Source organism: Acanthopagrus latus, chromosome 1 (genome assembly GCF_904848185.1).
Source record: "Acanthopagrus latus isolate v.2019 chromosome 1, fAcaLat1.1, whole genome shotgun sequence".
Lineage (NCBI taxonomy): Eukaryota > Metazoa > Chordata > Actinopteri > Spariformes > Sparidae > Acanthopagrus > Acanthopagrus latus.
The window spans coordinates 22,321,263-22,349,014 of record NC_051039.1 but is presented as its reverse complement, the minus strand read 5'-3'; the positions used below and the strand labels follow the sequence as shown (position 1 = coordinate 22,349,014).

Genomic DNA, 27,752 nt, shown 5'->3' with positions numbered 1-27,752 from the left:
TTCAGCAGCCATGTTACTATTGATCAAAGAAATTGCTGAAAATGTCCATCCCTCATCTGGATTGTTTTGTTGCAAGTTGTCGAGTTGTGGAGATATTGGATGTAGAGATGTCTACCTTCTCCTTAATATAATGGAAATAGCTTATTGCATTTGAAAAGCTCAATGGCAATGTCTCTTATGACTCAGTCACTCAAGATAATCCACAGACATTGATGTGAGCAGTATCATGTAGGAACTGTCTTCTTCCTACTGAGCTACACCTGCCAACTGAACCATCGCACAGAAACAACTACTCATGGAAGGGAGGCTAGATAACTCAGCTGGCTAACTAGCTCCGTTGAGGAGGAAGCGTTTACTGTGTACCAGGTGTGAAAAGATTCTCTGCTGCATTTGATCTCGATTGTCAAAGTTAAGGGATCGTTTCAATCAACTTGATTTAAAATGGAAATCATGACACCCCTGCTTCCTGCTTACATTCCTCATTGCCACAGGCCCAAGCCTCTCGCCTCCTCCTGTGCGGTGTTTTGGTTGGTGGATTTAGTTTGGTAGAGTCCCAAGTCTGTGAATTTATGTCGAGTCACAGGGTCATGATTCCTGGAAAGAGACATGAGATTTTCAGAGTCTTTCGTAGTGTGTGCGTGTGTGTGTGTATACACTTTCTGGGGGATTTGAGCACCACAAACCAAGTTCCATTATGTTGAAGAGAAAGCTCACATCTCACATCTTTTCGATTTGAGGGTTAAATGCCCCTTGAACGTGTCCTCTAACTCGTCAGTCAGTCAGTCAGTCAGTTGTTTTCATGTATTCAGACACATTAAAACAATGAAGATGATCTCACTGCTGCTTCTAATGAACTGTTCTACAACATTGTAAGAACACCCCAAATTATAAGCCAAGTTTTCCTTTTTTTTGTTCTTCTTGTCTTTTGTAATTTGGTGTCACTGGTCAGCAGGTCTAAATATTCTTTGTGCAAGTGGCCTCAGAGTCAATGCAACTCCAACTGAAGCTAACTGAACTGAGATCAGTCGAACAATCAGCTCTCAACTAGGTGTAACAGAGTGAATATGTAAATATATTGAGAATAAGTCCATTTGATACGTCAGCCTCCATTTGTAAATTATTATCCATACAATGATCTAACTGAACGATATTATCGCAGGGTAAAGCTGAGTCAATCAATCAACTAATCTCATACCACCAGCATTTTTTTAACTGTCTGTACCGGTCAAACCTTAGAAACCAAATGCTGTCAAATGATCACACACCTCATTCCCACCTTAAAATTCCTGGTTTGGCAAGTCGTCTGTGCTGGCTTTGTAAAGAATGTTCCCATATTTGCATGTTTGTATTTTTCTGTTTTCCAATATTGTTTTTTTGTTTTGTTTTGTTTTGTTTTGTTATCATTTCCAGTGCACTCTCCACGCACTGATGTTCAAACCATGATTTTCTTTGTGCATTCTGACCTCCTCTCCCCTCATTACTCCCCTCATTTTCACTCCATGCGCAAACTTCCATGAACACATGTTCAGGTTTACAGTGTTTATTGCCACTGTTCGCGTTCTGATCATTTCATTCTTCTCGGTTCAATCTGTAGAGGAGGACAGCTGTGTTTGAGTGCAGGGGTATCCACAGTGCGTCCATGCCCTTGCTGGTTGTCTCAAGTTATTTGTTAAAGGACAATTTTAGTAATAAAAGTTTCATTAAAACACCACAATGTGTCCATTCTGAGTGTGTGTGAACATGTGTTTCGACAGTGTGTGTGTGTGGGTAAGGGAGGGAATCCAGCCAGGGGTTTGGAGTAGCTGGGTCACACCAGCAGCTCCCCTCAGTCACCATGACGGGGAGTCGAAGGACGAGAGACCACGGTGCATTTTATAAAAGATAAGACTTATCCAGTGATTCTTTGGAAAATAGGCGTGATGCAGAATTCATTTTGACCTATAAATGTTTCACAGTAAGCGGGGAAGTGCTCTCCATGACAAGCAAGGCACTTGTGCCAGCATCTGCTGGTTAGAAGCGGGGGGAGGAGGAAATATCACGCTATATCTGTCCTGGGATTCGCTCCAAGGTAAGTGCTTGGGATCTGCGTGTGTTTGTGTGTGTGTGTGCACGCATACGACGGGGTTACAAATAAGACAGGGCAGCAGACGGCCATATTTATACCTCCACTGATAAACAGACAGGGCGCAGCTCCCACAAACATGGTGGTTCAACGCAACAAAGGAAAAACAAAAGACTGAGACTCTCTGCTGGGAGCTTCTGGGCTCCAGGAACACCAAAACCAGATCAGATCAGGCACAAGCTGAAACCTTTGGCACTGATCACAGCAGAAATACAAGACCATACAAGATCAGCTCCCGGGTATACCACAGTAAACAACTGCAGACGACAGGGAGGGACCAGACCTGAAAATTGAGGATATCTGAAATCTGACGAGACAAAGGACAGCAGTCATGCCAGGTTCAGGAGGAGCAGAGTGAGTGAAACAGCTGCATGTGTACAGTGTGAGAGTATGGGTGTGTGTATGTTTAATCATGCATATTTGAACCCCCTGTACAATGTTTTATTGGCATATTTTGCAGTTTTGTCTCATAAGAAAATGTGTTACTTATGAAATCACTATTGCTTTAAGCTCAAAACTATTGATGAGATATTTTTTCATATATTTGCAGACTGGTATAGTTGCTACGCGCTGAACCAAAGACAGTCTAAATACAGCTCAGTGTCACATGAGGAAATCAGAGCTATTAGTGCAGGGCCTGCATGTGAGAGAGTCATAATGTGTCCCTTGTCTGGAAGCCCAAAGGGAGAAGATTTCTCCACTGCCATCCTGAAGCAGAAACAGAGACCCAACAGACTGATTGTGGACGAAGCTCTCAATGAAGACAGCAGCATCGTCAGCCTGTCACAGGTCTGCATGTGTGTGTGTGTGAGTAAATATATATCCGGGTCATGTGTGTATTTCCTCTGAGATCTGTGTGTGTGTGTGTTTCACCAGAATAAGACGGAGGAGCTGCAGCTCTTCCGGGGGGACACAGTGGTGTTGAGAGGGAGGAAGCGTCGGCAGACGGTGTGTATCGTCCTGACCGATGACACCTGTGGGGAGGAACGCATACGCATGAATCGCGTGACACGCAACAACCTGCGTGTCCGGCTTGGGGATGTCGTCAGGTACATCTCACACCTGTGCTTAGTGGTGGAGGAGGCTTTAGATCCTTTACTCAAGTATCAGCATTATTATCTAAGCAAAAGTATGATCAGAAAATGCATTAGTTATTAAAGAAGTCATAGTGCAGTAAAATGTTCCCAGAATGTCAGAGTTTTACAATCATATCTGATATTTTTGGAATGATATTTCTGCTGTGTTAATGTGTGTGTTGCATTTTACTGCTGTCGATGTTCAAAGGTGCAGTTTTGTTTACAGTACCAAAAGGTAAATATGTCGTGTTCAAATGTTACTTAAAAGTGAAGATCACCCATACAAACAGTACTTGAATGAACATCTTAAAGCATCTGAAATGAAATGTTCTTACATTTCATGATCATCATTATGTTTGTTTTTTTATATATCTGATTGTTGATCAAATATGTTTATGAAAATTTGATCTAATCTAATCTAGTTAGATGAGTAACTAGTAACTAGTTATCAAATAAATGTAGTGAGTCAAATGTACAATATTTGCCCCAAGAATGGAGTGAAAGGGAAGTATAAAGCTGCAGAAATGGAAATACTCAAGTAAGATGAGATGACACGAGATGAGATAATTGTTTATTAAAAAAGTTCAAAAAAATAAAAATTAAAAAAAACGCTAAATTCGAAAAATTACGAACAAGATAAAGAACATAAATAAGAAACAATGCTCAGCAAAAAATATTTGCACCATAGCACAGTTAAGTGTTAATATCTCAAGTATGAACTGAAGTAAATGTGGTTACATTCCACCACTTCCTGATTCTTTGTGTTTCATGTGAGGTTTGTAAATATCAGTAATGGAATTATCAGGAATAATCCATATATTTTTGCTGGTGTGTGTCTCATCACAGTATTCATGCGTGCCCTGACATCAAGTATGGGAAAAGGATCCATGTCCTCCCTATAGATGACACTATAGAGGGCCTGACGGGAAACCTCTTTGAGGTTTTCCTCAAACCGTACTTTCTGGAGGCTTACCGGCCCATACACACAGGTACTGCAACGCCTCTGCTACTGATGTTAATACAGGGGAGCAGCTCCATTCATAGCATAACCCCTCCAAAGATATTACTACCAGGCGTGACAGACGATTTTTGCTCATATCAGCATGTTTGTGCTTATATCATCACCTCAACACCATCCGCTACACATCCAGATGATGCTGTATGTGGTAACTATTCTTTTCTTTTCCCTGCATTGCCAGATGACATCTTCTTGGTGAGGGGCAGCATGAGGGCGGTGGAGTTCAAGGTGATGGACACCGACCCCAGCCCCCACTGCATCGTTGCCCCAGACACTGTCATCTACTGCGAGGGAGAGCCAATCAAAAGAGAGGTCGGTGAGAGAGTCATGAGCCTCTGGACTGGTTCATTCAGGAGCATATTATCAAGAAGAGCTGTTGATGCAACAACATGGTGGAAATGTTCACAATCACTCGCTTGTGTCTTAGACTTAGTTGTACGATAATTGTGTTTAAATCATAATAATTTAGTTTGATTATTACTGGTGCAAGAAAAACACTACATGTACTTCAGGTCTGGGCTTTTGAAACCGATCAGGGTGGATCCATTGATTCTTGTTGTTTATACTGTTGCATGCTAAACCTACTGGCAACAGGTATGAGAATAAATCATCCAGATGTGACTCTTTCATATTTGCCTGGACAGGACGAGGAGGAGAGCCTCAACGACATCGGCTACGACGACATCGGAGGCTGTCGGAAGCAGCTGGCCCAGATCAAAGAGATGGTGGAGCTTCCTCTCAGACACCCCGGCCTCTTCAAGGCTATCGGAGTCAAGGTGCATTAATATGTGACTGGCTTTTCATCGCACATGAATCAGAATTTCTACACGAGGACACAAAACATGGCGCATGAAACCACATGAAATGCAATTTTTTCTTACACGAGAATTCCACATTTTCACTAAATTGACATGAGATGAGCTATTGCCACATTCTTTTTTTAAAAACATGAATTCCCAATTTCAAACATTTTCAGGTGTGAAACAAAAAAATTTGAACGTGGCAAGTACAAATTTTTTTCATACATTTATTACACGTGAATTCCACGTTTTTAAACATTCTCACATGCTGTTACTGTCACACGTGAACACACATTTTCAGAGGTGAAAATAAAACAATGCCACAGTTGAAGTGAAGTGATTGGCTTTTTCATCTGGATCAGAATGTCCACATGCGGAAACAACATCCACTCATATCTCTGCCTGGTGTTCTCTCTCAGCCCCCCAGAGGGATCCTGCTGTACGGCCCTGCAGGCACAGGGAAGACCCTGGTCGCCCGGGCTGTGGCCAACGAAACTGGTGCCTTCTTCTTCCTCATCAATGGTAGGGTTTTTTTCTTTGTTCACATAGAGGCACTGTGGTGAGGAAGACAACAGCCAACCCTGCTCCAGCTGATTGCAAATTTTTATTTAACCACCAGTTCTCTTATTTGTAGATCTGAGTAAGAGAAAATATGCCTTAGATGCTCTGCATTATTGTGTCAAGGTCCTGAGATCATGAGTAAGCTGGCTGGAGAGTCAGAGAGCAACCTAAGAAAAGCGTTTGAGGAGGCGGAGAAAAACGCTCCGGCCATCATCTTTATTGATGAGCTGGATGCCATCGCTCCCAAGAGAGAGAAGGTAAACAGTATCAATCAAATCAGCCAATCAGGTTTATTTGTCATATGCAATCATGTTAAGTACAATCTGAGTCAGTGTATTAGATTATATGTTTATTTATATATCAGTAGAGAGCCAGTACAAAATGTCTGCTTCTGTTGTAAAGGGTCAATGTAACTGTGTGTGTGTGTGTGTGTGTGTGTGTGTGTGTGTGTGTGTGTGTGTGTGTGTGTGTGTGTGTGTGTGTGTGTAGACCCATGGTGAAGTGGAGAGGCGTATAGTATCACAGCTCCTCACCCTGATGGACGGCCTGAAGCAAAGAGCTCATGTGGTTGTAATGGCAGCCACAAACCGACCAAACAGCGTGGACTCTGCTCTGAGACGCTTCGGTCAAGAAACACACACACACAGACACACACACACAAAGAAAGCACACAAAACACACATAGATTTTCAAGTATGGTGATGTCTCTCTCCAGGCAGGTTCGACCGGGAGATCGACATTGGAATCCCTGACACGACTGGCAGACTTGAGATCCTGCAGATTCACACCAAAAACATGAAACTGGCCGGCGACGTCGACCTGGAGAGGGTGAGGAAGTGCAGCAGCCTCGGTCCGACGAACATTAAAAAATATGGAATAATTAAAGCTAACGTTGCTTAAAGAAAAATCAGTCAGTAGCTATCCAGATAATAAACTGTTTTATGTCTTACTTTGAAGAGACATTACGTGGTTGAAGCTAGAAAGGTGGCAGGGTCCGCCACATATAAACAGTAAAACAGTATGAAACTGTGTTGCCCTTTAAGGTTAGTTTGTTTATTCAGTCATGAAAACTACAAGAGTTTGTTTTGATTGATTTAGTTTTGGCGTAAAAATGTCCTGAAACTTACTGCTGTGCTGTTTAATAAATTCATATCAATGTCCCTGAGGTATTTAACATTTCTCAGATCGCCGCAGAGACCCACGGTCACGTAGGTGCCGACCTGGCTGCTCTGTGCTCAGAAGCTGCTCTGCAGGCCATCCGCAAGAAGATGATCCTCATAGACCTGGAGGACGAATCCATCGACGCCGACCTGCTCAACTCACTGGCCGTCACCATGGACGACTTCCAAGTACACACACACACACACACAAATACACACAAACAGACTTTGGCTTTTTCTAAGCTGTACTCTATTAGTCCCTCAAAGAACAATGCCTCCTTTCCCTGACCCCACCATGCCTTCCCTCAGTGGGCACTGAGTCAGAGCAACCCATCGGCTCTCAGAGAGACCTGTGCAGAGGTGCCCCAGGTGAGCTGGGACGACATCGGAGGACTGGACGAAGTCAAGAGAGAACTGCAAGAGCTTGTCCAGGTGGAGGAAACACTCAAACACTCTCTGGACTCTGCATGTACCTGCAAACACAGGTGCCATCAATAATCCATCAATGCTCCTCTTGCTCTCCTCAGTACCCTGTCGAATATCCGGACAAGTTCCTTAAGTTTGGTATGACTCCGTCTCGTGGAGTGTTGTTCTATGGCCCGCCGGGCTGTGGGAAGACCCTGCTGGCCAAGGCCATCGCCAACGAGTGCCAAGCAAACTTTGTGTCCATCAAAGGACCCGAGATGCTCACCATGTGGTTTGGAGAATCAGAGGCCAACGTCAGGGACGTGTTTGATAAGGTAGGAGCAGGAGCCTCGTCTTCCGTTAATGATCATTTAATAACCTCACGGCCCTATAAAAATGCCTCATTTAACCACCTCAGTGTGAAGAGACTAATCTGATTTGGCCTGATCTTTATTAATGTTCAAGCAGATCAAGGGGGTTCTATAAACTTTTGATAATTAGGACAACAGGAAAATGTTAGCAGCTAATAATCATGTAACCACTTACTGTGATCACCTGGAATGGTTGGTTGGGATAGATATATTCTTTCTACGCATGTTGGCCTCACATTGGATTGGAATCAGTCACTGTAGAGCCTTCCTGTCCTAGGCTATGCATGATCTAAACCAGTTTGTGATGTTTCCAGTCAGGATGTTTTCTATTGCTCCTCTATAAATGTTGACCAGAATATGGCTCCAGAATTTAGAGCCCGGGGGTGCAGTCATGGATGGACTGTGAACAGGAAGGGGTCGAGCACATGACCCTGGGGGGCTCCTGTTTTGAGCACTAATGTAGGGGAGGGTGTGACTGCTAATCCGAACTCTCTGGGGTCTATTGTGAGGAAGTCCAATACCCTGTTGCAGAGCTTTTCTTCTCAAGGCCAGTGTTAAGTTTTCCAGTCAGCTTCGTCGTGGAGATTGTGTTGAATGCTGAGTGGAAGTCAACAAACAGCATGTGAAGACTGAGTGAAGGGCAATGGATATGTCATTCTCTGTGGATCTGTTGGTTCTGAAACAATGTGGGTCCCTCTTAAAAATTGATGAATTGTAGTAACAAGCAGAGCAAATGTATTGTTTTTTTCAGTTTTCTCAAAAATATTTGAATAAAACAAACTTTAATTCTTCTGTAGTATTTTAAGCATGTTGGACTCTTAATCAGATCACCTTATTTAGTGCCCATGTAAACAGTTATAATCTCTAATCAGAATGATTTCAACTGGATAGAGGCAATATTGTCTATGTAAACATAGCTACAGTAAACCTGCTGACCTCTTGGCCTCTTCTCTGCCTACAGGCCAGACAGGCGGCCCCCTGCATCTTGTTTTTCGACGAGCTAGACTCCATCGCCAAATCCAGAGGAGGTGGAGCTGGGGATGCAGGGGGTGCAGCTGACAGAGTCATCAACCAGATACTCACAGAGATGGATGGCATGTCCGACAAAAAGAATGTTTTCATCATTGGTGCCACCAACAGGTACATGTGAGAATTTGTTTTATGATTGTGGTCTGAGGAGTGAAAACTGATTCTTCTCTCTGGTCATGTCACTCTCTTTACCCGTCACACCAGACCGGACATCATCGACGCTGCCATCCTGCGGCCAGGTCGTTTAGACCAGCTCATCTACATCCCGCTCCCTGACAAACCATCACGCAGAGCAATCCTAAACGCCAACCTGCGCAAGTCCCCTGTTGCACGAGTTAGTTACACACACACACAGATGCTGAGGTTGCTAATTGCAACCAACTGAACACCCCTCGTCTTACCCTCTCCTGTGGTGGTTGCTAAAAGCATGGCCGGCCATCTTTAGAGCAAATGTTCTCTGCAGAGATAGGCGGATGCAGCGGAGATACGTATGGATACGCAGGGCTTCTATTTTGATGGATGCCAGAGCACAATGCAACAAGAGCAGAACAGACAGGAAGTCAAACACCAAAACAACTACATACCTGTTAGTTAATTTTCATAATAAAACCACTCCCTGTTGACACCAGCACAAAAATCTCAAAAGAGAGACAAATCCAAGCACCTCTTCTAATCCTTTGGTTGGGAACACTTGTTGTTGTTGTGTTTATAACACATACGTATAACTGCGGTCACGCGTGATTATGTAATTATTGTGGGATCTCTTTCCCAATGCCAGCTGTCTCAATATGCAGTGAGGTGGAAATGATATATTTTTTTCAATTCTATGTTCCTGATTCATTTTACTCTGACTCAGAGAGCTCTATACTGATAGTTGCAAATCTCACAAGATTTGGCAACGATTTTCATATAGATTTTGTAGCTACAGAGATAAACTGCCAGTAAAAAAAACAATTCTACTGCACATCAGCTCCTCAAATGGTTCGCATATGTTATATGTTTAAAGATGCAGAGCTTCAGTTTATGATTCTTAGTCTCAGGTGATTACACTGAATACATGAATATGAAAATCCTACACGCAGGACCTTAAGAAACCTTCCCTCCAAGACAACATAAAATCCTACATGAATCTGTACATAAAAACTGTAAAATGTTTAGTTACTATGGTAACCCCAGTTCTCCGATAATGATGCCAGATAATGAGAATCCTTTCTTTTGCATCTCCTTTCTCTCCATCCTGTAGGATGTGGACTTGGAATACCTGTCTGGCATCACGGAGGGTTTCTCCGGAGCTGACCTGACAGAGATCTGCCAGCGGGCTTGTAAGCTGGCCATCCGTGAGGCCATCGAGGCCGAGATCAAGGCTGAGCGTCAGAGACAGAACAGACCAGGCATCCCCATGGTCAGACAGCTACTGCTGCACCGCTTATTTACACCATGCTATACTGTATTGAATAGGAGGCTGATAATTTGGTCTCTCTTAGTATTTCCTCTGCTTAAACACACACAGAAACACACACACAGATGCCCATAAATATATATGCGCCACTGCCCAAAGCTGTACCAGGCTATCAGTGCCTGGTACAGATGGAGACTGTGGAAGATAAAAACGTTCCCTAAAGGGCGGCTGTGTGTTTTGTAACTATCAGCCTTTGGACTGGGAACACACACACACACACACACACACACACACACACACACACACACACGTGTGCAGATAGAGACTGTGCTGTTTCTCCATGAAATCTCTATAATGTGTTTTCTCCGTTGTCTGCAGGACGAGGACTTTGATCCAGTCCCAGAGATCAGGAAGGATCATTTTGAGGAGGCGATGCGATTTGCTCGTCGTTCTGTCAGTGACAATGACATCCGCAAATATGAAATGTTCGCTCAAACTCTGCAGCAGAGCCGAGGTTTTGGAAGCTTCAGGTACAAATATTCAAGTACATGACATGTGTTGCTACAGAACTTGTTGTCTTGATTTCTTCAGGATACCTTCCAGAATCATTCCTTTTAATTTCTCCAACCAGGTTCCCTTCTGATACTGGTACAAGGTCTGGAGGCCAGGGGTCGGGCTCTGGATCAGGGAGGCCAGGCCTGTACAGAGACGAAGGCAACGATGATCTCTATCAGTGACCCATTTAGTGCCCTCTCCCACTGCTTTGCTTGGATTTCACTGAGAAATGGAAACAGAAGAATAATGTGGAAATATTGTAATAACAAGGAGTATTTTGAAGACTCTTCACAAAACAGGAAATAACGAAAAAAGAAAAATGTCTGTCTATTATTTATGATAATTTATAGAATTGTTCCTATGTGAAAAGCAGTACACTTGTAAGACAGTGTCCCTGAGACAGATAATTATTGTGTCAACCGTAACATCACATCTTTGGGTTGTCTCACCCTGTAATCAGATTGCACTATTAAAATGATGTAAGATGTGTGTATGCGAGTTCATAATGTGATAATAAAATTTTATTTGTAAGCCTCAGTGATCACTCTGGCAAGGTTTATCTTTGAATGCTGAATGCAGATTTTTTTTTTGTACATGTGGCTTGGAGTGCTCTTACATAGAACAGAGGCATTGTCAATGTTATTTGAAGCATCTGGCTTTTTTTCTTAGGCAATTAATATTGTCTGTGGTAATGACGGGCAGTTTGATTGATGACACATAGTCTCAGCACGATATGAACTGAATAATCTGTATTAAGACTTGATTTGGCAGATCAAGGCAATTTCCCACATACACCACATATTTCCTGAAGTATTTTATTTGAGATATGGCCACCCCCAACACAAATTATGCATGGTTCTTTTTGTTTTCTCACTGTGGACAATTTTCACTTTTCCATTTTACTGTATATATCAGCAAGGGCCGGTTGACTCAGTGAATCTGAGGCCTTTATAGACCCTGAGGGCCAGGAGCCCCGGTGATACAGTAACCCACTTAGCTGAAAAATATAGAATTTGAGCTAAACTGCACTGTTTGTATATTTGCCATTATTGAATATTTACAAGTGTACCCTTAAGTTCACTAAATTGACTAAGTTTTTAGAAGCCACACCTTCCAGCGGAACCTTTGTGGGGGAAGGTGTTCTCTGAGGCACCGCTCGGCTGTTTATTTCCGGCAGCAGGCGGAAGTAGAAACAGGGGGCTTGTGGAGGTGACCGAATGGCAAATAGCAGAATCGTTTTGGAAATACTAGATTAGCGTGGAGCAGAAGCTACAAACACGGCATAATAATTTTTGCTAACAGCGCACAAACATCGTCGTTACCATGGGAGCTCACCTGGTCAGACGGTATGTCACCGAGACAGACACCGAACCGGATCCAGCGAAGAAAAATGAGTTCGACCCCGAGTTTGGCTTCCCAGAGAGGAAAGAGAGAGGTTTGTCAGCTGTTTCCACCTCATGTAAACGCATAACTTCATGCTAGTGTGTTTATATTCACCTGGATTGAACATCATTTTCTTATCAGCCATGCTACCACAGCTCGTCAAGCGTTAGCCGAGTTAGCATTGCGCTAATGGCAGTAATAATACGCTGGTTTGCGCAGCAGCTAAGTGGTGTTGAAGGAGTCGAGTGTGAAGTGAGCTGGTGCCCTGCTATAGTCCGTGACCAGCTTTGTTATATTTATTATCTTAAAGCTGTTTATTAGAGCCACCGGCACTAACTAGTGTTTACATATACAAACCATTGACTCTGACATCAGGAGCATACCACTGAGAAGGTAATTGGATGGTTACCGCTGAATTTCAAGTGAGTTATCGTTGCCTTCTCTATAGCCTCATAAGACTTATTAGGATGACAAGATTATCCCATTAAATCACACACGCTGGATTTATTGAATATTAAAATATTTACTCAGCCGATACAGCAGTTTTGAAATGTTGGTTATACTGTAATTTCCAGACAAAAATAAAAGTCTTGTAATAAGTTTGTACTTATTCGGTCATACTATATATGGTATGCTGCCATGCACCTACCAAAGGTGCCGAGTTGTTCCTGAAGACAAAACATCGCATTGAAGGTGTCTTTTTTTATTTTTTTATTTTACAGTAGTATGTTAATATCTTGTGCAGATACAGACACTAAGTAAAAATCTTAGTGTCTGCCAGCGCTATTTAATTACGTTGTCTAATGTTTATTTACGGAACATGTGGCGATTTGTGTGAATGGGGACATGTTCTGATCCATTATAATATTTAAATATCAGAGAAAGTCATTGGCTCCTGTGTCAAAAATACTACCGCTACAAATCAAGTAATGGATCATTCACAATCTATCTGGACTGTTTTGCATGGAAAGTCATTCAAGTCAGCAAGTAAAGCCAGTCTAAATGGCACTGTGACAGCCGTTAATGATGTATACACTGTATGTACATGAGATCTTGCTGACTGTCTCTGTCTGGTCCTACAATGTTATTTGCTTTGACACCAAATGTTTTGGTTTTATGTCTGTGTCTATACTGTCGTCTCATTGTCAGTTTGGCCTTTTGGGTCTAGAAGAAGGCCTTACCTTGAATAGAAAAGTAAACTAGAATTAGATAGATAGATAGATAGATAGATAGATAGATAGATAGATAGATAGATGTGTACTGTTTTGTAGATTGAAGCACCTAAATATGTCATATTTTTTTCCCCATCACGATCCATGCATTATTGCCTGAGAAATGAAGTATCAAAGGAATGCCCCTATTGCGTTAAAGTTGGAAAAAAAATCCTTCATCCAGATCTGTGTCAAAAGTTAATGGGGTCTATTTTGGGCCAAGACATATCCTTCATCCATGTTTGGTGGAAATCCGTTCAGTATTTTGTGTGTAATCCTCCTTGTTAGAAGTAAGGAGTAAAAAATGTGTATGTATTACGAAGGATATACAGAACTTCTACCTTGGACATGACTTGCATAAAAAAGAAACACCAGCCTGATGATTTGTTTCCCTTTGCCAGAGATGGTAGCAAGCCAGATGCAGATGAACTTGGCCCAGCTGCCTCTGGAGCAGAGGGACTACTGTGCCCAGTACCTCCTTAAACTCATGAAGTGCAAGAGGGACAACTGGCCCAACTTCCTGGCCTGCAAGCATGAGAGACACGACTGGGACTACTGCGAACACCAGGAGTAAGTGTTTACAGGAGAGTAGAGGCTGGGTCGGACACAGTGAGTCTTTAAGCAGACCAACTGACTTGGTTTCACTTTGAAACCCTAGATACCTGGTGATGTTGTACACTTCTATCAGATATGTAAGATGTTCAAAGCCACACATTATTTGTATCTAGTTCAAGTGTTTTGTCATTCTAAATCTTAAAAACCAAGGTGTATATTAAATCTAGGGCCACAACAAAGCTCAGAAAACCTCAATCTTATTAAACAGGCCGATTTCCTCTCAATAGAATGAAGCATGTCTTCTAGATTGACAAAACTCTTTTACCACTAGTTCCACTTCATTGTTGCTCTAGAGCTTTCCATCGTATCACACCATCTTCCTCAGCAGGTGAAGTTGCGGAGTTGTAGGTGAATTGCAGGTGTTCAAATTTCTGATTTCATTTGAAAGACTTTCTGAGTTTCCAAATAACATTGCATCCCAAAGACGTAATTGATTGTCAACTTGTGGGGGCACATGAGTACGTTCAAAATCCTCAGCAGTGTCACATGTAGCGGTTTTAACTTAAAGGCTGTCATAATGTGATTAATATACATCCACCTTTAACATCAACCGTGTATGCTGTGTTTCTCCAGCTATGTGATGCGTATGAAGGAGTACGAGAGAGAGAGGAGGCTCCAGCTGAGGAAGAAGAGAATCGAGGCTCAGGCTGAAGCTGCGTGATCAGTACATCCTCTGATGCATCTTCTACTCTGTATATATGTGCTGCCGTTCACAATAAACAATATTGTTTAAGCTCTTCCAGCTTCAGTCTCATTAATGTCAGAACGCACATTCATCCTCTGCATGACATCACCAGATACATTAGTGTAATATTTTTTTGACAACAGCAAGGTTTTAAATTATTTTGTCTGAAGGAAGACTGAGTTCTGGTTTAGCTGACGCCACCATATGGACATTCAGTCCAGTGGTTCAGGACAACTTACCATCCTGCCTATAGACCACAACATAAATGATGCACTATATTGAATGTTGAAAGATTCGTCTCCCCTGTGACAAATGTAGTCAGTTAACCTTTTTTGTTATGTTATTTATTTTTTACATGTACAGTATTTGACTGAAAATTCTCAAAATTGGTTTTCTACAATTTTCTTGTAAACACATTCTTGTATGTGTGGGCTGTTACATCATACATTTAAATTTTGAATAGATCAATTATCAGCCTGAATGATCATCAGGGCCACTAAGAAGCATTTATCCAAATATCAGTATGTCAGATTTCTGATAATATTAAGTGTAAAATGCAATACTTTTGCTCTGATGCAGCATCAGCTTTCGCTATCTATAGTCACTGCTCAGAGGTCTGTGTCCCGCCCACAGCACTCTTTGATTGGTCAAAAGCAATGTCTTTAATACTGAATAATCTAAATCTCCAAAGTGAGGCATAGCTGCAGTTGTCAATTAAATGTAGGCATGGAGGTACAAAATAGCAGATTTTTATTTTACTGCAACTCTGTATTGACTTGAAATATTGATATTCTATCTCCTTGATTGCTAATAATCAGTATCATATATTATAAACCATATCAGTCCCTACACAAGCCCCATTCACAAAGCTGGTAGCAAAATAGCAAACTGAATTGGTGCAAATCCAACACGTGTAACACATAACAAGGCAGCAACATTTTGGTTTATCTTTTTTTAATAAATTACTTCAGACATCAACAAAATCAAATGCTATCATGCCTTCAGATTTGCATTAGTGGATATCATAACTGCACAGTCAAGCTGAAAATCACCAGATGCAGATTCAGCCTCAAAACAACAGCATAAGCTGACGTAAGCCTGGTCAGGCATGTTAACAGTATTTATACACAGTAGGGTACATCATACTGTATACACCGGGTGTATGACTGCTCTGGGAACTCAAGCGCACAGAAGTCTGTTAGCCAATCAAAATGGTTCGTCTGTGGGCGATAAAAAAATAGAGCAAGTGTAGTGTTTCACATTTTCACTCATGACAGAGAAACAGGAAGGGAAAGAGACTATCTGGTTGAAGGGGGCAGAAAAAAGGGGACAGGGTTAAGATTTCTTTAAGTCTGTCAGTCCTCTAAGTTCCAGTGTAAATTTTGAAGGAAGGAAAAGGATGAGAGGGGGAGAGGTGGGCGAGGGGGAACATGACTCCTACAAGTGGGGTGGCTGAACGGGGAGCGGCCCAGCGGTCCTCTACAGGACGAAGGGCAGGATGGGTGAGCGGAGAGGAGGGTAGTCGCGGAACTCCTTCAGGTAGCTGCGGTGCTTGCCCTTGGCCCACACAGTCATCTGGATGAAACCCACCAGGGTGAAGAAGGCCACCGGTAGGCACTGGGTCATCAAGGTGAAGCCGAGCCACGAGCCCAGCTGAGGAAAGAAAAGGGATGTTACACACACACATGCTGAGACCACAAGAGGGCAGCAGCCGCAAGTGAACTAACAACACCTTCAGTGTACAATGACACAAAACATTGACAAGTCTTGCACACTTTTCAAGCAACAAAAGCCACTTTCATGCAGAGAAGACTCTTTTTGCCATGATCTGTTACCTCGTAGGTGTAGTTAGGGCAGGAAACCAGCAGGAAGATCCAGGTGAAGGGGTTCTTGGTTGGATAGGGAATCTTCCTGGTCTTTGAGCCTGGATCAAGGTAGCAAAACAAAAGGAAAATAAGTGTGTGTGTGTGTGTGTGTGTGTGTGTGTGTGTGTGTGTGTCAGATGTACAGGTGTGAGTACCTGGTGGACGGAGGTTTCGCAGAGCAACGTGGATGGAAAAGTTGCCGATCTGACAGAACTAACAAAGAAAACATTCACACAAGGGATTTTTTTTACTGAGTGTACATAGAGCAAGACAGCAAAACAAAACTCTTATTGTACAGTAGAGACTAAAAAATTAAAATGCAATTTAAATGATGTAAATGACATGTCTGTTAATATAACATAAATGAGAGAACAAAGTATCATCACTATAAAGATTTTTACCAAGAACACGATGAGGGCCAGTCTGATCTGTTGCTCTCCGTAGACTGAAACAAGACACAGTTAACATGAGTATTGATGAAAAGGAATTACAATTGGTATATGTGAGTGTATGGATGTGTATGTCCAATGCATGCTTACTGGGTGGTGTGTACAGCGGGTGGTTGATGTAATAGGCCATCCATGCTGCAAAGCCCCAGTAGTAGGTACAGTTCTGAAACAGAGAGTGTTACAGGAATGTCGTCTTTCTTTCTAGTGGTGGTACTAAGATCTCTACAAGGTCACACCTTTGCACATACTAATGTGAGGCCACAGAGTTTGAGTGGGGAGGGTATCTCACCTTGAAGATGTTGCGTAACGGCATTGTTCCATGAGAGAAGCGGTGGACAAACAGCGTCTCCAGCAGCCTCTTAACGTAGTGGAAAGAGTGACACATACAGGCGAGACTGGAAGAAGAACACATGCTTGTATTAGCCTGACAGTTGTCATTAAAAGGAGGATTTCAAATTCACAGTGCTCTTCCAATCAGAAAAAAGTGCAGACAATTTTATCCTCTTGTCCAAAAACTGTCCAAATTTTAAGGCTCAGAAACACACTGATATGGGAAGAGCATGGCTTACACTAAAGGAATAGTTTGACATTTTGCAGGGAAACACTTCATGGTTTTTGTGCTGAGTTAGTAAAAGTAGACCAACACTTTCATGTCTGTATGGTGAACATAAAGCTGTAGCAAGCAGCTGATTAGCTGAGCTAACTTAAAAGCCTGGAAACCTTAAGTAGGCTCATTTTCAGCTAATTTAAGCTTATAGATCAAGCTCAAATAGATTTCAAAGGTTATTGTTGTAGTTGCTACTATGCAAATTAGGTTTTCCATTACATTTTTTGATGCATAAAATCTGCTTCTCATCAGGTCTACAATTAAGTTGTTAAAGTTTTATTTGATTTATTTTTTTTTTAATTGAGAATACTGTTCATAAAAAATAATGACCAGCTATGGCTATAATGCCCTCTGAGGACCATGAAAATCAATCAGCTTTCCACAAGATATTCCTATCATTTTGTAATAATAAAAGCCTTAAGAGCTTCTGTTTAACAAAATAGTCAAGGGTTTTTTCATTTAAAGGAATATTTGAATTTGTATAAACAACATAATGCAGCAACTTCAACAGGGCAAATGGTTTGTGGATCAAAACTGTGGTTTGTACAGAAACTTAACTTATTATATACTGGAAATAAAAGAAACTGCCATCTGAAGTTAATTTAAAGAAAATCTCTGATCACTATTTGAAGAAATACAGTATTTCAGCTTTTTCCAATGCAAATCCCCTTCTTTAGAATATTTTGTGAAATACAGTTTCATTTTTCAGTATTCTAGTGCAGCATCTCAGATCAAGTTTTGACCATATGACTAAAAGATGAGCAAGATTTTGACTTTGAACTTGAATGAATACACTTCAGTTAGCTAACCAATCGGGAGTCTCTTTCATTATGATGGTACCTTCAGTAACCATAACCATTTCAATCCAGAGCCGGACTAATAGTTCAGTGTGTGTTGATTAGCGGTCAAAAGGGGATCTGAAACAAAATGTCAAACTATTGCTTAAAGTTGAGACATGTGACACATTTGCCTGCTGTGACCAAACCACTGTGGGACAAGAAACCTCTCAAAAACTTTTTTTAGGGCATGTTGGAGACACTCACTGTACAACCCAGTGTTTACTGGTGGTAAAGTCATATTTAGGTGCGTAGATGAAGGGAACCCTGAAGTAGAACATCAGATAGATGACCAGAGGGCCAGTGTACTCTGTCAGAAACACCTGAAAGAAAATAAAGTGGGACGTGAGAAGTCCGAGCCCTGCAGGCTCAGTTAATCCATATTGTGGTATTACTGATATATTGGCTTGGAGATGTGTTGTACTCACTGTGACCCAGCTGATCTGGGCTCCCAGGTCTCTGAAGTAGAAGGTTGCTGTGGTTCCCACAGGCAGATGCTGCAGAACATCCTCGTCCTTCAGAGACTTCCCCTCTGAGACACACACATGGTTTACTTAATGAGTAAATTATGATTGTAAAGTAGTACGACATTTACTTTAAAGGTGCGGTATGTAGTTTTTGGAAAGAAATGCTAATCAGAAGAGAAAGATCTTCACTGACTGATTTGTTATGCCTAAACAGACTACATAAACTCTCGTTGTTTTCATGACTGAATAAACAAACTGATCTTAACACAGTCAACACAATTTCATACTGTTTTACTTTCTCTCTAACAGTGTTCTGGGGACGGCTTGTTTATTCAGTTATGAAAGCTGAGTTTGTATATTACCTCATTAATATTGTAAATATTAAAGTTATGAGTTTGAATTCTAGGTGGTAGGTGGTTATACTGATTGATCACACTTTGGCTGACTTACTGGGGTCGAGGCGAATGGACTGTCTTGCTGGGTACCACTGAGGATCTGAAACAGACGGACAAATGCTTCATACACATCTAAAGATGGGATGTAAAGTGAATATTTCTGTGTGTGGCTTGAAATTTTGCTCAATGTTAAATCTGGTTTATGAGGCTATAGTCGCCTGCAGAGAGGTGGCACTCACGGCTCTTGTGGAACATAGACTTGATCTCTCCGATGGTGGCATTTGGCTCGACCTACAAAAAACAGGACAATAAATAAAGTGGAGGGACATGTACACACATACACACACACATACACACACACACACACACACACACAAAGGAACAGATAATAACTCTGTTTTCCATTCATGATGGCAATAAATGTTAAATTTAGCTCTGGCTGTGCCCACACACCCAGTGGATGTAGAGTATTCAACAGCTGGTATTAGGGTTTCAAAGAGCCTTGGCACACACACACTCATGCACACACACACACACACACACACACACACACATTACCACAGCCCAAGTACACGACCTTGTGCCAGGCTGCCAGCTATGGCCCAACTGCCCCAAATATAAACACAATGACAACAAACCAGAAACATGAAGAGCACACAGGCACGTCTGGACACACACAGTTGTTACAGGCGGGATCCCAGAGCAGTGAAACCTCCAGGACATCACCACAAAATCCCATTATCTGATAAAATAGCTTCATCAGTTTGACTTGAGGCCACTTACAGAACTCTCCAAGACCCTTCTATTTATAAATGGAGGCTTTGTGAGTCTACATGAGAAAATCTTTATCTGATTTATTTAACATTTTGTACATCCAGGCTCTGAGATTTGTCCCGAAAACTGAAAGTGGTGTGCAGAAAAAAAAGTCAATTTATCCATAATGTTGCTTTAAAGTACCAAAAAGTACTTCCTGCAGTAACCTGACCCCTGACAGTGTATTACTATTGTGTTCTGTATTGAGGCAACATTATGTAGAAATTGGTCTTTTGCGCGATTTGGCGCCTCCCACAGTTTCTGAGTGCAACACCACTTTGGTAAATACAAATTGCAGGTCTGTAACGATTTGTCAGATATAATGTAGGTACTGACTGCAAACAAAACTCATTACGTCATAACAATATTATGTGTTGAAAACCTGTATGGTTTTAGTTTTTGTAGTACATTAACTTAAAGCTAAAAATATGCATAATCTAAAGATAAAATCAGAAGAAGGGAGTGATTGTCTGTTCTGGACAAGTTTCAAGTCACTGCAGGATACTAAACTGACATGGATGGAAATGCATCAGAAAATACCTCATTAATGCAAAAAACTAACTCAGCAATATTACCTGCTCATTACATCATTACAGCACCTCAGACATCAGCATCAAATTTCTGTCGAGCCTTTGACATTTATGACTCCAGTGACGGGTTTCTCAAAACATTTTAGCAGTAAGCTGATATTTCTCTGCTGGGCCAAACTAGAAGAGCTAAGATTGTTTGTTTGTGATATGTTCCAACAGGAAATCACACTGTCCAAGCAAAGGTGTGAGACAGGAAGAGACTGAAGCAAGAAAAGACAGATTTTTCTGTGTGTGCTCTGTGACACACCTTCAAGCTAAGTTTATCAGCCTACATGCAGCTGTGAGAAAGACTAAAGAGCATTGAAAAAATAATTTAATACATAACATTATCGTGTGTTACATTAAGATTCTCATTCAAAAACAGCTTTTTAATGAACTGTTTGTGTTCATGTAAATCTCTCTCATCTCATTATCAACCTCTTGTCCGTGAGGGTCGCGAAGATGTATCGGCTTTATACGCTTTTTCAAGGGGTCGTGGGGGTTACTGGAGCCAATCTCAATTATCTCTCTGGGCGAAGGCAGGGTACACCTTGGACGAGTTGCCAGCTCATCGCATCATGTAAATTATGTAAAATATTAATAAAAATCTATGGTTTTATATGATGTGTACTGCTTATAGACCTCTTAAAATAGATTTGTAATGATATGAGGTCTTCTTGTCATTTGCAGCTACCAGTCATCGTGTGTCAACTGTAGCTATAAGTTTTTTTTTAAATCAAAATATAAAATTCCTGTGGTTGAAGTACAGCAGGCTTAAATGGGCTTCATGGAACAATCTGTAGCAATTTAAATGTACTAATGACTTGATGATTGGCCATAAGTGAGTGGATTGTAATAGGAAGTGAAAAATGTGACCTTCTACTGGTGTGGATGATTTGTTTGAGTTGTTTGATGCTGCCAGACTGTGGATTTCTTTGTGAAGGATGTGACGTCATGCGCGTTCTTGAGTGGCTCGTCTTAGTGCCTCTCTCCACTCCGCTAACAGAGAGCAACGGCAGCTAACGGTTTAGACATGGAGTGTGCTAACATAAACTAACAATCGACTTCCATCACAACACAGAAGTTCCACAGCGCATCCTTTATGTGAACGCTATTTTTCAAACCTTTTGATCAGTTGTATATGACATACAGGGAATTAAGTTTGTTTACTACATGCAATTTAAATTATTTTAAAAAAAAAATGGATGTGTTTAAGACTTTCATAATGTTTGAAGTTTGAAGGTCTGTTGCTGTAAGTGACTTGGCTTCTGTTGATGTTGCCCTGAGCACCACAAGCCATTTTCAGCAGGATGACATCACTAAGAAGCCACCTCTCTGCAACCCCTGCTGCCCCTCCAGTCTTTCTAGAGGCTTCACTCACAGCCTGTTGTATAAACCCTGACCCAGACATGATACAAGACTATAGTTTTATATCTAACTCAGTTTGTTAGTTTAGCTCTATTTGCCTGCTTCAGTAAACCAGTCCCCCAAAGGGCCCCCTGTTCACATTCAGATCTATATCGGTCACTTCTGTGAAACTTCCTCTCCAAAAGGTGTCAAAATTAAACCTGCCATCACCATGGAAACTCTGCTAATCCAACAACAGGGTATAATCCGGCAAGGATAGCACTTTATACGTGGTGGTCCTGAGGAGCAGTCTTTGAGAAACTGAGTCTGCCCCGGCTGACAGACTAACACCACTGTAAACTTAGCCAATGCAACACTGTAAACCGACAGACCTCACACCAACAACACACTAAACCCTCCTAATGCAACGGCACTGACTTACAGGCCTGGAACTGACAAACTAAAGCTGTCTAACTCAACAATAACAAAGTACGGGCCAAGTGCAAATGCCTGTATATATACCTTGTAAATCAATAGGCTTAAAACGTCCAACCAAAATAAATGTGGCTAATACAACAGTGAAACACTTTAATCCTGACTGCAAACACAACTTGAGTCTATTGGTCTATATCACTCCAGCCAAATGTGACTGTAGCACAAAACTAACTGTAAATTTATTTTTCCTACATGTGCTACTTATGTTGCGCACCCAACTGTGTTCTTGCTTTAATAAGAATACTAAACCTGTTTATTAGGGGTGGGTCAAAATATGGCATGATATCATATCACTTCTTGTGATATCAAATATTGACAATTTTATTAATACATGCAGATGTTCGAAAAAGATTCCTCTGACAACGTCATTTAGCAGAGTCACTAGCTGTACCTTTCTATAGAACTGTTCTTCTTTTGGGCAGTTTTACATTGAAATGATTATACACATGACATGGACAAGCTGCAGTGTGTGTGGCAGAAAGCTCAGACTGCATGCACTTTTGAATACGTTTCGGTTCAAGTCAAACATGAAAACTGACACCACAATGTGGTGAATAAATGCATACATAACATATATACATACATAATTCCCACACTTTTCCTCCTGCAGCATACCAATTACTGCAGAATCGCTCTATCGTGATGCTATTCTGATTGTCAGCAACATATTGTGAATCGTATCATGAGTTACTATGTTATTGTCTCCCAAACTATTCATGATGTGAGGAGGATATCCGATATCAGCATGTGACCCAAACAACATTACAGCACTAAAGAAGAGTTGAGTGTACCTCAACTCTTCTCTGTCTTCCAACTGAAAGCTGTTAATGCCACCAAGGATAAGACTGTTTTAAGCATCACATGTCACAAAAAATAACAGAACAGCTAGCAGGATGACAATAAACCAATTTCTAACGGTATTAATAGAAAGGTATAAGTAAAATGAAAACTGCTTGACTTTAATGATAAAATATTTAACATTTCTGCATCAAATTAATGAAAGTCTACAAACAACTTGACCTTTGTTATATATTCTGTTGAGTAGCGTACCTACATTATCCCCAGTGATTCCAATACTGTTTAAATCCAGAGTCGCATGTATAAAAGGGGCTCCAGAGTGCATTTAGACTGCCAGTCACACAGCCACTGACTGACAGTGAGGGCTACAGCAGCTCAACAATGTTCTAGAAAACTGACTCACATACACAAACACCACAGGACCAGGCATGCTGCACTTCTAGCATTCAGTAAACAGACAGAAAAAACAACAAAGGCACAAGTACTATCAAACATGCATCAACAGTATTGGAGAAGACTTGTTGCAGAGCTGAATTTAGAAAAGCATATTCAAATCATAATGAAAACTGACTATATAAGTTCTTACCTTGTCCAGGAAGCAGAGCTTGTCCTTGGTCTTGGCATCCAGTATCTCCACCTCAAAGAAAACAACAGCTTTTTTAGCTTTTTTAGCAGGTTTGCGTTTGACCGGCGCTTGGGCTGGCACTAACGGCGGCGCTGCCACCGCCCCGTTAACCGCCTTTTTACTGCCAGTGGCCTCTAGTGCTAGAGTGTCCATGTCCACAGTCCTCCTCCTGCACTCAGTTTATTGCCCTCTTCTCGTCACTCTTCTCGACTGCCTGTCCAACATCCACACCAAACCATAGAGAGGGGCGGCACTCAGCTGTGGAAATAAATCTGTCTCTCCCCTGCTCCTCCCTCTTCTTCCTCTCTGTCATTCTCTCACTCTCCCTCCCTCTTTTCCTTCTCCCTTCTCCCCCAGTCGTTCACAGGGGGTGCGCTGCTTTATTTAACTGCCAGTCGACCCCTGGAGCGCGGACATTTGTGCCACATGTGTGTGCACAGTTGCATACACAGGAATGCCTGGTATCCCCCTGGCAGACCGTCTACAGTATATCATCGGTGTAGATCTCATGAGGGAAACTTCTAGAGCAACATAACCCCCTCTCCCAAAAAATGGACACCTGATGACCCCCTCTCATCCCCTGGGTAAGTGGTAAGATGGAGGAGACAACCAGCACCGCCCCTTTCCTTGTTTAACGCCCTTTCTTCCTCTCACTGGCTAAATATAAACGTCTACTTCTAACTCTCTATAACAAGCACACTCCATACCAAACTCAACAGCCTGATCTTCCAGTCACTCACAGTGGGAGACTCCCTCTCCTGATTCCAAGGGGTGATAATACTCCAGACTGTGAGGGATTAGTTGGGGCATTCCCTTTGCTGAAGCCAACCCCTCTATTCTCTAATGACCAACAGTCGAGATACAGTATCCCTAACGATTGAAAGACATACAGTCACAAGTGGTAACATGGAAGTTTAGGATGGACATGCATTCTATTTGTGTACTGAAATGCATGAATATAATAATTACAGTACTGGTATCAGGGCTGGGTGGTAGAGCAGTTTAGTAGGTTCAATAATGCAGCCCAGCGCACCCTTTCCATCACAACTGGACTACCAACTTTAACTGTGGTTGTCATGATTGGTAACCGTGAAACCCCAGAGGCATAAAGACTCACACTTCAAACACAGACTTCAATCAGTGCTTTTTTAAATCCATTCATGTACCTACCTCATTACTGTACAAATGAAACATTCATGTATGCCTAACTGAAGAATGACACACGACACTGCGGTTGAGACTTCGGAGAAATAACCTCATCTCAGTTGTCCATGTGCCAGGCATACCCACTGCCACTGTACCTCCTCCCTCTCGTCTATATAAAGCCTCTGGCTGGCAGTGACAGTCTGTGCTGGTAATGCACTCTGAGGGTGAGGGTGAAGCAGAGAGAAGTATGATTTAGTTGCGCATGTGGAGACTTTGCCGGTTTTGCCTTGACCTCTTATCCTGAGGTAAGAAGCTGTTTTTTAAATCTGGTGGGATTAATTGTTTCAACAGATTAACAGACAATCTGGAAATGTGTCTTCGCTCCATAAGTGTTTTTTATACAGTGTGAGCTACTGACTGGTGTGTCAGCAAGACAGATCACTGTGAAAGTGCTGCAGCTCTCTGGTGCTATCTGGTGTAAATGCAATGAAACTATGATTAAACTTGTCTAATGGGGAAACATTTAATCTTTCATTAATGTTACAAGATATTGTGAACAGTGTAATATTTTAATACTTTAAGTATTTTGTTGTTACTGTTTAGCCTTAAATGTATTTATTGTCTCTATAATGGATTCAATTTACATAAAGGAATAATATAAATCATTATTATTGAATCAATAAACCTAAATTTTAAACTTGACTTGATCAAATAAGAACATCTGAGTTCATTTTTGACGCATTCTTTAAATAGGACTGCTGTGAGCATTCATCTTTAAACATGTGCTCTGGTGACCATGTCAGTCATAGTCCACACCCAGCAGTGACTACAGTCGGTACACCTGTTACAGCTAATGCTTCAACAATGCGTTTTTATTGGCTGTTTATTCAGTTTTTCTGGCCACATACACAAAAACCTTTAACCTAACAGTTGTAAAAGCAGAGAGAATACCAGCCATTGGTGTTGGTCTGTTTGTAGAGGCCACACAATCAATCAATATGTGGATATGTGGACTTTCACAGAATCTTGGGAGTCATGGTGTAATAGTGGGTACAGTAGTGACATGTGGGCACATCATACCTGTGAGCATCGATGGTACAATAAAGATTTTATTGGGAATCCCGATAAAAAACACACAAAATCATAATAAATTGATCGTAGTGAATGTTCTTTATCAGGATAAGCAGTTTACCTCCTAACATCCTAACAAGTCTGTCACCATGGGTAAAGGCGTGACTTGAACATTGTATCCTTCACAAAAACAAGTTAAATTGGATACTATCGATTCAGAACTAAAAGACAATGGGCAGACGAGGTAAATACCATTTATTCATCCTTCATTTGTGCCAGAAGTTTTATGATAACTCATTTAAGATTCTTAATATTTATCATTATTATTATTATTATTATTATTATAATTGTGATGTGAAATGTTCATATCGGCCCATGCCCGATTCATACACACTACCAAAAAAGTGCAGGCTTAAAGGTATTCAAAAATGCTGTCAAGGGCAAAGCCTTGAGTAACTGAGTTCAAAAGTTGATAACCAAAGATGGCCATGAAAAGGTGAGCAGGATAGATTAGGGGTTGCAGGAGTGGCGTATGACTGACACACTGGTAAGTGCAAATAATTGCTGCAACCACTGAATGGTGACTTGCATGCATACCTTCAGTTTAGCACATATTCACCACTTCAAAGTGTTTTGGATGTATGAGGATAACGATCAACTTGGCTGTGTTTTCATTAATGCAGTTTTCATTATTCAAATGTTGTTCTGACTCTCTTAGGTTGCAAAAGCCACATCTGTCAAGTGAATGAAGGTGAACCGGAGCAGCCACTGGTTGGATCAGTTTCTGTCAGATGGCTTCAAATCCTGTCCGATGAGTTTTGGCGCTCGTGGAAGTCTGTTAAGATTTCAAGGCTGTCAGTACAGGCAGGAGTTCAATGGTTGCAGTGTAGAATATGTTTCCCATTAATGATAAAACAGGCATCTGCGTGAAGTCAAGCCTGGATGTTTTTGAGACAGCCACATCATTTTTACTGTTTATTTTCCCTTCTAAATCTCTCATCAACTCAACAAGTCTAACTTCTTTTGTGACTTCGATTGCAATTCTGGATCACTTAACCATTCTTTATGATCAAGAAATACTGAATTAAAGATGTCTGCAGGATATAGCCAGTCTAGTTTCATTTTAAGGCGGCCACTATCTAAGGATTTTTACATTTCCTACACCTTGACATCAAACTTCTAGGAGCAAGAATATCATTATGGCTAACTTGCAATACCATTCTGACTGCTGGGACCACAATATTAACTAGGAAAAACTGTATTACGAATAATTACCGGTTGGACTGTGGTTCTGCTAAATGTTAAAAGGCACAATAGATTACACACTTGGCTGATCACCTGCATTATTGGGTAATAACAAGATAAGAAGCGCCATGACTCTTCCCAGCCAGAGATGGCGATGAAAGCCTCTATTAACCTACACAGAGCTTCGTGTTTAGCTTACACAGACGTTTAGCTTTTCCTCCAAACCTAACAAATGCACAACGCACGTATAATTAATCATAACTGTAGATATAGCCTGACTTTAAGGTACGACATTAGCCGGTACTAGCGTTCATTTCCGTGCACGAGAGGCCACAAATCCCCGGTCACAGAAACCAGCCCATGGCAGGCGGTGTTGCAGCAGCACGCGTACCTCAATGCTCAGGCTTTAAATGTGACTGTTCTGGCGGAATTTACTCTTGTAGAAATCACAGAAAAATTCCAAACTGTATTCATTAATTGTACTCTAACGCCATAACGCGCCTCATTGACGGTGTAGAGTTTCCTAGACCCTACTTACCTCGTAGTGCTTCATCTTGGCAGTTAGCACTCCTTCCCTTAATATCCCAGATGAGTGACAGAACCGTCTCCAATCAGCGGAGTAATATGCGAGTGC

General features: G+C 41.5%; 3 protein-coding genes across 6 annotated transcripts; 2 read left to right on the top strand and 1 right to left on the bottom strand.

The window, feature by feature from the left end:
• Nucleotides 1-1,950: 1,950 nt before the first annotated feature.
• Nucleotides 1,951-11,033, top strand: zgc:136908. 2 transcript variants are annotated; one of them, XM_037096169.1, is made up of 18 exons: nt 1,951-2,068; nt 2,800-2,911; nt 2,999-3,171; nt 4,045-4,187; nt 4,398-4,528; nt 4,861-4,992; nt 5,436-5,538; nt 5,701-5,834; nt 6,067-6,202; nt 6,293-6,405; nt 6,762-6,926; nt 7,047-7,169; nt 7,265-7,477; nt 8,475-8,653; nt 8,747-8,876; nt 9,786-9,944; nt 10,320-10,471; nt 10,573-11,033. In XM_037096169.1, exons 3-18 carry the CDS (start codon nt 3,119-3,121, stop codon nt 10,676-10,678), a joined length of 2,172 nt encoding a protein of 723 aa, XP_036952064.1. In that variant the 5' UTR covers nt 1,951-2,068; nt 2,800-2,911; nt 2,999-3,118; the 3' UTR covers nt 10,679-11,033. The 2 variants fall into 2 exon arrangements, with proteins under 2 accessions (XP_036952064.1, XP_036952054.1); XM_037096159.1 differs by lacking the exon at nt 1,951-2,068 and adding an exon at nt 2,129-2,476.
• Nucleotides 11,034-11,652: 619 nt separating this feature from the next.
• On the top strand, nt 11,653-14,447 carry ndufb7 (NADH:ubiquinone oxidoreductase subunit B7). Its single transcript, XM_037090796.1, has 3 exons — nt 11,653-11,931; nt 13,492-13,660; nt 14,279-14,447. The coding sequence occupies exons 1-3, from the start codon at nt 11,820-11,822 to the stop codon at nt 14,364-14,366; spliced, it is 369 nt and encodes a 122-aa protein (XP_036946691.1). The 5' UTR covers nt 11,653-11,819; the 3' UTR covers nt 14,367-14,447.
• An 880-nt stretch (nt 14,448-15,327) lies between these two features.
• tecrb (trans-2,3-enoyl-CoA reductase b) lies at nt 15,328-27,752 on the bottom strand. Of its 3 annotated transcripts, XM_037110065.1 has the most exons (12): nt 27,657-27,750; nt 23,618-23,668; nt 19,249-19,300; nt 19,065-19,109; nt 18,576-18,679; nt 18,355-18,470; nt 16,994-17,099; nt 16,795-16,867; nt 16,657-16,700; nt 16,411-16,468; nt 16,226-16,314; nt 15,328-16,043 (listed from the first exon to the last, which is right to left on the bottom strand). In XM_037110065.1, the coding sequence occupies exons 1-12, from the start codon at nt 27,669-27,671 to the stop codon at nt 15,870-15,872; spliced, it is 927 nt and encodes a 308-aa protein (XP_036965960.1). In that variant the 5' UTR covers nt 27,672-27,750; the 3' UTR covers nt 15,328-15,869. The 3 variants fall into 3 exon arrangements, with proteins under 3 accessions (XP_036965960.1, XP_036965953.1, XP_036965945.1); XM_037110058.1 differs by having other exon boundaries at nt 18,355-18,679; nt 27,657-27,752; XM_037110050.1 differs by lacking the exon at nt 27,657-27,750 and having other exon boundaries at nt 23,618-23,959.

Bases quoted from the DNA above. Each gene is read 5' to 3' on its own strand.
- zgc:136908 (XM_037096159.1), top strand. From the start codon at position 2,454: ATGCCAGGTTCAGGAGGAGCAGA. The intron at 3,172-4,044 runs GTACATCTCACA...GTCTCATCACAG, and splicing joins CGGCTTGGGGATGTCGTCAG to TATTCATGCGTGCCCTGACA. The intron at 5,539-5,700 runs GTAGGGTTTTTT...TATTGTGTCAAG, and splicing joins CTTCTTCTTCCTCATCAATG to GTCCTGAGATCATGAGTAAG.
- tecrb (XM_037110050.1), bottom strand. From the start codon at position 23,809: ATGGACACTCTAGCACTAGAGGCCACTGGCAGTAAAAAGGCGGTTAAC. The intron at 19,301-23,617 runs GTAAGAACTTAT...TGTTTTTTGTAG, and splicing joins AGCTCTGCTTCCTGGACAAG to GTCGAGCCAAATGCCACCAT. The intron at 18,471-18,575 runs GTGAGTACAACA...ATTTTCTTTCAG, and splicing joins CCCAGATCAGCTGGGTCACA to GTGTTTCTGACAGAGTACAC.
- ndufb7 (XM_037090796.1), top strand. From the start codon at position 11,820: ATGGGAGCTCACCTGGTCAGACGGTATGTCACCGAGACAGACACCGAA. The intron at 11,932-13,491 runs GTTTGTCAGCTG...TCCCTTTGCCAG, and splicing joins CCCAGAGAGGAAAGAGAGAG to AGATGGTAGCAAGCCAGATG. The intron at 13,661-14,278 runs GTAAGTGTTTAC...GTGTTTCTCCAG, and splicing joins GACTACTGCGAACACCAGGA to CTATGTGATGCGTATGAAGG.